Raw genomic sequence first — 9,887 nt, 5'->3', positions numbered from 1 at the left:
TTTCCGACAGAAATGGAAAAAAAGTCACTCTGAAGTGTAGCATTTCTGAGGAGAACAGAGTTCCTGTTGAGTTTCTGACAAACATGAACTATTAATACTGACTGACACTATTTAATACTCCACTAAGAGATGGCTTTTTCCAAAGACTCAGAACCAATCCAAGACCCCATCTACACACACACAAAACACACAAGTGTGTTAAAAGTGTGCAGTTGTGTTTAAGTGTATTATGTGCATTATGTGTGTGTGTCTGTGTCTGTGTATTATGTGTGTGTGTGTTTGTCTGTGCGTGTTGTGTGCATTTGTCTGTGTGTTTTAACATGACTACTTTGGTGTATGTGTATGCGTCTGTATGTGTTTATGTGTACATTTCAGTTCCGGAGTACTACACCGACTTCGATGGCCCATTATTGATGTGTTTCCTCATGCCTTTTCATCCACAGTTCCTCAGATTATATTTGCTGGATTGACTCCAGCTCCCACGTCAAATCTACAGTTGCTGTGTTATTAGCTTTAAGCATTATTATTAAGTTCCCTTTTTGAAAAATAGATTTAAAGGTCTGTATTGTTTATGAACTCTTTTTTTTTCTTCTTGGTTTTGCCATCAAAAATAAAGATGGGTAAAGAGAATGTGTGTGCATGTGAGTTGGGTGGTGGTGGGGGTGGGTGGGTGGGTGGGGCAAAAACTCATGTGTCATCAGCTGGTGAGGATGAATCTTCCTCCTCCTCTTCCTCCACGGGACTCGTGTCAGAGTGTCTCCCCTCCTCACCCCCTAACCGAGTCTTCCCTTGCTCTCCTCCCTCCTCGTCCTCCTCCATCACCACCTCCCCTTCCTCTTCGATGACGTTCTCGTCCTCCTCCGCGATTCCGTCGCCTCCCTCCCCTTCGTTCTCCCCGTCCTTCTGTCCTTCGCGGCGGCCCTGCATCAGGTGGTTCGGCGTGAGTCTCTCGCCCTCCTCCTCCTCCCCCTCCTCCTCCTCGACGTGCTCGGCGTGACTGTCCTCGTCCAGAGTGAGCTCAAACTGGAACTTGTCGATGCAGACGTTGAGCTCCTTGTCCGCGTCCACAGGCTCGGGGGGACTCTGGGGGATGGTGCTCTGGTACCAGTCCCTGTTGTCCTCCAGAGTGTCCAGGATGTCCTGGGCGTCCGGGTGGACCAGGTCCCCCCATGTCTCCCACAGAGGATGCACGATGTAGTCGATAAAGCCCACCTACACCAGGGTTTAAGAGGGCGGACTGGTCAACATCGTACGAATGAGCAACGCATGTGTGTGGGTTTGTGCATGTGATTGTGGGACCTGCTTGGGCATACCTGACTCTTCTCCACCGAGGCTGTATGTTTGTCACACATGGGACTAATCTCCATGCCTCTCTCCCGCTCCTTGTCTCCCTGTCTGGAGAACTCCTCCATGATGCGCTCTGTCCACTGTCTGTAGACAGCTAGAGGCTTGGTGGGGTTGCTCAGGTCTGCGCAGTGCACCATGTTCCTCAACACCTGCACACACACACAAGACACCAAATTAACATGGTGAGGTGTATACACATAGCCCAAACAAGAGGTGTACCAGTACCTAAAAAATAGGATAATTTTCCTGCTATAAAGGACATAGTTTACAATAGAACTTCATCTGAAAGCTTACTTGAATGCGATCAGTGTAGTGGTCCAGCAGTAGCACCCCTGAACTTGTCACCTTCTTGGTCTCCACCATGGTCTTTAGATCTGCTAGCAAACTCATGTGTTTGGACATGTCCGTTGCCAACACCTGAAGAAAAGAAGTGGGGTGGTAGAAGATGAAACTATCACACCACCAAAATGCCCAAATGGGACTATTGCAGGCTCCACCTCAGTGAGGCTTTGATGAGAGTCAAGCCGAGCAGGTAAGCGACAGGGCCTCACCATGTCAATGACCAGCTTGCGCAGGCTCTGGCGTTGCCTCTTGCTAAGGTTCTGAAAGATGTCACAGTTCTCCTCGTGGAGCAGCTTGAAGCCCACAGCCAGGTGGTGGTTCTCCAGAACCGACTCATCGTTATACATCAGAGCTAGCTCCGAATCTGGGGAAGAGCAACCGCCACCGTACAGACTGGTCAGAACACACGCAGGAAAATCGATGTTTGATGGTCAGGTGATCGTGCATGTTCTGGTGTCGCACGGGTTGAACCTTATGAAGCTTTGACCGTCATCAGAATCAGCCGTATGCTGCATCCAGAAACGGCTATACTCCAATGAGCAATGCTGCAGTGCAGTCATCTCTGCATTCAGTGCTGAACGGTGCGCTACAGTGTTGAGGAGGGCTTTCCACTCACTGGTATTGATGAGGAACTGGTTGGACACTCCAGGATGGTCCACATCATGAATGGCAGCGGCAAACAACGCAGCCAGGATCTCCAGATCAGTGAAGACAGCCTGAGTGGAGAGAGAAGTGGGAGGTAGGCGGGCGGGAGAATGAGAGGTCAGTCAGGAAGTGTGCATGTTGCCGTGCTTTTATGCTTTCAGCACACTGTCTCCATGAGGTTTGCATACAGAAAGACAGCTATTCAAAGGTTCCTCTGATATTCCCATTTAGAGGCAAGGTACAGGACGAAGCAACAGTCCAGGTGCTTGTAATAAGCATTAGTTAATAAAAAACGACCGCCCTTATAAGATGCTTATTAACGAGACTATAAAAGTGATGATAATATTAGGAAGGATTAGGGTTCGGGTTAGTGTCACCGTAAGCTAGTTATTAGATAATAAGGCCCTTATAAGATACTTTGAACATTAATGTGTTAAGTAGACTTACTAAGGCCTTTTACCTATGAACCATCTGTTATTATAGGGTTAGAGTAGATCCAGCACCTGGATCTAAAGGGTTACCCAGCATGGGAACTGTTTGCACTTCACGTCAGTGGATGAATGCCAGGAGCTTGGGTCTTACGTCCAGAGCAGGGGTGGACAGCAGCACGTGTGTGGACTGGGTCACGTCTGCCGCGTGGAGGCTGTTGTGATAGGCCACGTTGGCGTGGTAGTGGTCTTCCAGAGTCATCACATAGGTGATGAAGGTGTCAGCCGGGATACTGAACGTCTTCAGCAGATCCCTTTCCTAGATCCAACGCACAAGACACAAATCGGGTCAAATGGAACTCCGGGAAGCGAGCGCCGACGCTACGGTGCGTCACGTTTCCGCGACCCGTTTGAGGGATCACGGCACGACAAGATGGTCAAAGAGACTTTCCCTACCCACCTGGAAGATGGCAAACATCATGCAGCTGAGAGGCCTGTTATTGGAGAACTCAGCCACATGAAAGATATTAAGGCCCCACTTATTCAAGTCATCCAGCTCCTGCAGAACAGACAAAACACAGGCATCAGTGCATTGAACCATGCGGCATTTTCATTCAACTGAACATGGTACGGGAGATGTGTCACTCATTTTAGTGCCTTCGAAAGCTCTTGTGCGTGTACTGGGAGAGTGACGGGGAGGGACAGAAGTCTACCCTGGCTAATGCTTCCTCCTGTTCAGTCTTGACTCCAAAGCGAGGCATGGCAGAGATGGACAGGCTGGAGCTGTGCGTGAGCTTCTTCACGCCGCTGATGTGACACATGGGCTTCTCCCTCTCTCTTTGGGTGGGGGACGGGATCTCCACATCATTCTGCTTATCTGGGGGCGGGAGGGGGGGGGGTCAGAGGTCACAAGTCAGACGCAACAGAGGCTGGATCGGAGAAGAGGTAGAGACGGAGGAATGGACTCGAGGTGCGCTGGGGGGGGTTTGACTTTGACTCACCGAGGAATGTGGTGGAGATGTATTCGGACACCTGGTTCCCTGACCGACTCATCTCAGACAGGTGGGAGAGCTCCCGGTTCAACATCCTCTTAAACTGAGCAAGAAAAAAACGAGAAAGGAAAGAGAAAACAGGGGGAGAGGAGACAGAGAGATGGAGAGGGTTAAAACTGGTATAACGGACGTCAAGACATAAGGTGACAGTGGATCTGAGAGGTCAACATGTCGGTTTCAAAGCGACACGACGAAGCAATCAGCAAAAAGAGAAGGCAAGAAAATGCAATCCATTAACGAGCCAACTCTCTTCAATTTGCGCAGACTCCTAAGAATGTGGAGTTTTGGCAGGGAGACATGAGAGCCGTGTTGAATCCAGGCTTTGTCCTCTTAGAAAAGAGAACCGTCCCATGAACCGAAAAACATTCATGTCCTTAATGTCCTCCAGACGCTCACTGCAGCAAACCTGTCAGCATGGCTCTGAAATGATAAGATGGGTGTTCCAGTGTTTTTCCCTTTGGTAATATGACACTGTGCCATTGTCCTTGACTGCGAGAATGTAAACATTCCTACAATGTCAACGGCAGACATGACAGGACAGTAGGCATGTGCAAAATGGAAAGGGTTTAAGGCACACATATTTCAACCAAACTAGGTTTGCGTTTGAGGAACAAAAGTCAAGCCTGATGGCTGTGATCTTAGCCAGTCACGTGCAGGCGCAGTGCGATTCGGACCAGACCCCTTAGTCTGTGTTCTACTGACTGATCCTTCACACATAGTAATCTCCATGGCAACCAGAGAGGTTGCCCTGGCAACTGCCTCCTCACAGTCAGTCCTGCAGCATGATGGGAGAGCGACGGCTGCTTGGGTGACAATCTGAGAGAGAAGGCAGGTGTCTGACCTTTCCCAAGGTCAACCCTCCCCTTCCTTGCTCTCGCCATCTCTCTCCTCTTCCCCCTCCCCTCTTCCACTCTGCCTCTCACGGTAAACAACCCTGCCCACTCTCCGTTTACATTTTTTTTTGTGTCTCTGCCATAGGAATCATTCCCCTTCTCCTACTCATCCCCACAGCCTTTTCTTCCCCGTCTTCCTCTCGGCTTATGTGATTCTCCTCTCCCGTCCAATTGGACGCTTTGTTCTATGTTCCAAGTCAGGTTTTCACGAAACCTGTCAGACAAGAGGAAGCCACCGGGAAGCAGGTGTCCAGAGAAGCCCAGTGACACATAATGCTGAGTCATAGCTGCCAACCGACACAACCAGAGACACATACGACCACACACTTCCTCCTCCTGAGTAATTCAACACAAGGTCCCGAGCCAAAGCTGTGATAGAAGCAAGGGGGGCATCGTCAATCCTCTGATAACTGCCATATGTGCCGGGAACATCATCGGACAATCGTCAAATCACGTCTTGTTTATGTAGTCCTTCTTATGATCAGTGTTACAAAGGGCTTAGCAATTGCCCATAGATGTCAACCTTTGAAATCAACACCTTAACCCCCAGACAGAAAAATGAATCGGTTAGTGTCTCTCCTATCTCACTCCTCCAATAAAACATTTCAGTCCTCTACATTGGGGCATATTACGCACATACATTACAACCACCACCAGCTGCAGTATGTTCATGAAAACAAACTGAAATTGGAACGTGTCGTACTTGCTAAAAGAATGGTTTGCCCCTGAAATGTTCACCTATCGAAACGTTCTAATGTTTTGTGAGGAAAATGAGACCTTTCTGCTGCATGTTTCTGGGTGAGTTGGTCAGATGGTCATAGTCCTTGCTGCGATCGGGGGGGGGGGGGGGGGGGGGGGGGGGGACTGTATCAAAACAACACGGTCAAAGGCAAGACATCAGCATCGCTCTCCCAAAGATGCACTGTTGTTCTATTCCCAGTCCAAGAAACAAGCACACTGCACACAGCATCCATCCTCCTAGGTCAGAGCAAAACCCAGAGAAGGAGCTGTCCAGGAGAACACTGCAGCGAGGCAGGATGTCTCTGTGACAGGTGGGCTCTGAGGTGAAGCATGCCCTTCACTGACACTGAGCCTCGCCACCTGGAGGCTTATTGAGGCCAGTCTCACTGGAGGGAGGGGAAGGGGGAGGGAGGGTAGCAGGTGTGCAGGAGACTTTCAAACCTCTCTTTGTCCCTCTGCCATCTATCCTTAGCTTCGGCTTCAGGGTATGTTCTCTGTAGTTGAAATACTCAATATTCAAAACAGAGACTACCATCGTATGTTGACATGTAATGGACTCTTTCACCGTGTAACAGCCAGCAGTGAGTGAAGTTTAGGGTTAATACACTCAGAACTCGTTGCGTGTTCTCCTTGAACGCAAAGATAAATAATGCAGGGGATCTGCAAGACTGAATTGGTCAGGGAAAATACAAACAAAATCTCTCCAACTTCCACTCTATTTTAGATGCCAAGACTTAAAGTCATCCCACATCAACACACCACATCAACTGGTCTGTACTTCCTATTGTCCCAAATAGTCCTCTAGCTTTCAACACAAACATGGAAATCTAAAAGAATAACACTGAAAGAAAATGATTTGATTACTGCCAAAACACTTAGCAGTGTGCTACCAACTATGAGAACACATCTTGACCCTCCAAAACAACCAACCCACGATGGCCTTCGGGGTGGCCTGGTTTTCCTTCCCAGCCCTCCCAGCCCTACCTGGTCCCCATGAGAACAGAAGATGGAAAACAGAACTATGAGAACAAATCTTGACCCTCCAAAACAACCAACCCACGATGGCCTTCGGGGTGGCCTGGTTTTCCTTCCCAGCCCTCCCAGCCCTACCTGGTCCCACCAGCCGATGAGCCAGGGTCTGGAGCAGGTCTCACAGAACAAGTCCACAAACGGTGTCCTTCGCTCCGCTGCCGTCCCACCCCCATCCAGCACCCCCGGGGCGGCTGCGCCGAGGTCCAGCTCGGCCCCCGCCCTCCCCTGCAGGGGGCTGTAGCTGGAGGAGCGAGGCAGCCGGTAGCCCCCCGGCACAGGTGAGGGGCAGGGTGAAGGGACGGGGTCAATGGCCTCCACCACGCCCATGCTGAGGGTGACGGGCGGTGTGGCCTGGCGCTGGCACAGGCAGGATGTGCGGTAGTGGAGCGGGGTGGGGGCACTGCGAGTGCCCCAGCGGCATGTGGATGTCGTCAAGGTGTGGGGGGAGAGGCCGCAGCCGGCCAGGCCGGAACACTCCAGAGCGATAACTGCCCCGCGAGGGGGGCGAGGGGGCGAGGGCAGAGGCTGCAGTGGCTCACAGTCCGTCCGCACATGTGGCGCTCCCCGGACCGGGCGCCCTTGTCAGTCCAGCGCCGGGCCCCAGTGTGGTCCTCCGACGAGGGTCCTCCCTGATGGGAAGGCCAGGAGCCCCCTGGATCCGTCTGCTGACAAGACTACATCTCATCCCAGCTGGTGAGTAGAACTGACCCAAATCACACAGCAGGGTTGGGGTTGGGGGGGCTAGGGTTGGGGAGGGCTGGGGGGTGGGATGACAACGAAAGAGAAAGACACACCGTCTGAAGGGCACAGAGAGGAGGCAATGGAGGAGAGAAAGAGAGGGCGAGAGGGAAAAGAAAAAAGGTTTTCGGGGGGGTGGGGGGGGGGGGGGATAGAAGGTCAGAGGAGAAGGGATTGACGAAAGGCAGCCAGGGGTGAGGGGGGGGGGGGGAAGAGGACGATGACAGGGGAAGCGAGACGACGGCGGAGTCGAACGACGCAGGTGAGGGGGGGGGGGGGAGAGCAGACGGCAAGGTGAAGGAGGGGGAAAATGGACAGCCGCGGGGAGAGTCAGAGGAGGACGGAGAGTCGGGGAGAGAGGAGGAGGCGGGCGGGAGGGCTAGTGGCAGACGGTCAGGCGAACGGAATCACAGCATCTGCTCTGGTCTGGAAAAACAGGCTCCCTCTTCCTCTCTGCGTTTGCTGCCCCTCCCCCACCACGCAGATCCAGGGGCCCGGCCCAGAGTCCCCCCCCGTGCATCGGCCTGCCTCTGCCTCGGCAATCCCCAAACGGCGCGGTACCTCCCGCTGTCTGTCCCGCTGCCCTGTCTCCCGTGAGATGTGTCCCCTGTGCTATCCCCAGACGCCGTCCCAGTCAGTCCATGGCTCTGCCGGCCAAGATTCCGGAGGTGTAATCCTGGTGCTGAGCTTTTTCGTCTCCTCGTCCTCCTCCTCTGATGCGTTGCCTCTCGCTCTGTCTCTCTGGGTGCCGTAGACAGACCTTGCGAGCCAATCAGCCAGTGTGTGGCTGCATGCGCGTGCGTGTGCCTCTGTGTGAGTGTGTGTGTGCGCGCGCGTGCGTGCCTGTGCTCGCAGCCTGACTGCGCATGTGCTGCTGACGGCATGTACGTCTGCCAGAGAATGCGTGTGTGTGCGTGAGAGAGAGAGGGCGAGTGAGAGTCCACGTTGTGTGCGGTTTCCCATATATGTGCTGGCTGCTTGCTGACAGACGGCGTCATCCTCTCTCTGTTGCGCGCTCGCCGTGTCCCATGTGATTTCTCTCACCACATGCACACACATATGCACAAACATAGGCTGCACACACACACACACACATAGGCTGCACACACACACACACACACATAGGCTGCACACACACACACACACAAAACTGCACAGATCTATGCACCACCATTTCTCTCCCACCCTCCCTCTTCTACCCGTGCATACATTTTCTTCTGTTTTAAGATCTACTTAAAAGCCTACATGAACCAAAGCCATTTTTGTAGAGAAAAAACAGATATGTAAAATGTTACTTCGGCTCTGGGGTACATAACACATGAACACAGCTCTGTCTCTTTAAGACTGAAGACTATTGTCGGAGATTTTCATTGGTCGATGCCCAAATCACATGCTTTGTGGTCAGAGTGGCAAGCCAATGACTAAAAGGGAAGGGCAGACCCTGCTGCTGTTGGATAGCAACCAAGGTTACAGCAGAAACATCAGCATCAGGACCCGACCCCCCCCCCCCACTCCCATTTCTGTCCTTCCTTCCCACAGACCATCAGCCCCTTGACTCTCTCTGTCTCTATATCCATCTCTCCTCCCTTCCTGCTTTGCACACAAACACAAGCACAAGCACACCCTCACAATCAGAGGGAATCTGACAGCTCATACAACGGCGTGCTCAAACCACACAGCTCTTTCCTCGACAGTCACACCAACGTTTTGTCCCCAGACATTTGCGACAGGATCCTCTGCCCCACCGCCACAAGGAGTCTCCACCATGTGTATGACACGAGGCAAGTACAAGGCACATCTACCTTGTGAGGTCACAGTCGGGGATGTGGTGACGGTTTGGCGTGGCGAAAAACGACTTACGCGTGGAAGACGACCAGAGAAAGAGGGATTATGAGGTGTACAGTGCAGTGCAGCATGAGAGCGAGTCGCGTGGCCCGGTGCGAGCGGAGTCGTCGAGGTACCTTGTTGGACGCCATCTCACTGACGGAGCGATGGGTCTGGACAGTCTCTAACTGGTCCAGACACCAGTCGAGTTCATCCAGAGTCTCCCTGGCCATCTGCTGATAGGTCTCCTCTGAGGGGACAGACACACGGCCAGCATCAGTCTACTGTGGCCCTGGCTACACACCAACCTGCTAGGCAATTGTATAGGACCAGCCCTGACACTGTACAGTAGACACAGACCGTCATCTCTGTTATCTATATGGGGAGTCAGGTGGCTGAGCGGTTAGGGAATCGGGCTCGTATTCAGAAGGTTGCCGGATCGATTCCCGGTCGTGTCAAATGATGTTGTGTCCATGGGTACGGCACTTCACCCTACTTGCCTCGGGGGAATGTTCCTGTACTTATTGTAAGTCGCTCTGGATAAGAGCGTCTGCTAAAAGTAAATGTAAATCTATCTTGGGGAATGAGGGCTGTGTTTTAACAGTATATTGCAGGTCTAGGTTGTGTGAGGTCTGTAAGCGCCCTATAAGCCGTGCCATATTTCACAATGTTTGTGAAGCAATATGAAAGAGAAGTTTCTCTTGGTTGTGATGGACGTGCCACTTCTACAAACGCATAGGTATTGATCATTGTTTAAATTCTATCAAAGACATACATTACACTTAAAGTAGATCAAGGACAAATGATTGGGAGAGCTATTGGGAACTGTGTTAAAAAGTTGAATT

The 9,887-nt window shown here is 51.9% G+C and overlaps 1 protein-coding gene across 1 annotated transcript; it reads right to left on the bottom strand.

The window, feature by feature from the left end:
• Positions 1 to 243: 243 nt before the first annotated feature.
• pde4a (phosphodiesterase 4A, cAMP-specific) lies at positions 244 to 9,422 on the bottom strand. The gene is made up of 10 exons (XM_047037592.1): positions 9,180 to 9,422; positions 3,764 to 3,857; positions 3,476 to 3,639; positions 3,223 to 3,321; positions 2,917 to 3,081; positions 2,306 to 2,405; positions 1,899 to 2,053; positions 1,642 to 1,764; positions 1,314 to 1,496; positions 244 to 1,212 (listed from the first exon to the last, which is right to left on the bottom strand). The coding sequence occupies exons 1-10, from the start codon at positions 9,273 to 9,275 to the stop codon at positions 688 to 690; spliced, it is 1,704 nt and encodes a 567-aa protein (XP_046893548.1). The 5' UTR covers positions 9,276 to 9,422; the 3' UTR covers positions 244 to 687.
• Between the last annotated feature and the right edge of the window lie 465 nt (positions 9,423 to 9,887).

Source organism: Hypomesus transpacificus, chromosome 17, assembly GCF_021917145.1.
Source record: "Hypomesus transpacificus isolate Combined female chromosome 17, fHypTra1, whole genome shotgun sequence".
Taxonomy (NCBI): Eukaryota; Metazoa; Chordata; class Actinopteri; order Osmeriformes; family Osmeridae; genus Hypomesus; species Hypomesus transpacificus.
This window is presented reverse-complemented; position numbering and strand designations above follow the sequence as displayed.

Coding starts and splice junctions, on each gene's coding strand:
- pde4a (XM_047037592.1), bottom strand. CDS start 9,275: ATGGCCAGGGAGACTCTGGATGAACTCGACTGGTGTCTGGACCAGTTA. Junction 3,082..3,222: donor TGATGTTTGCCATCTTCCAG/GTGGGTAGGGAA, acceptor CGTTGGATCTAG/GAAAGGGATCTGCTGAAGAC. Junction 1,213..1,313: donor CCTCGGTGGAGAAGAGTCAG/GTATGCCCAAGC, acceptor ACCCTGGTGTAG/GTGGGCTTTATCGACTACAT.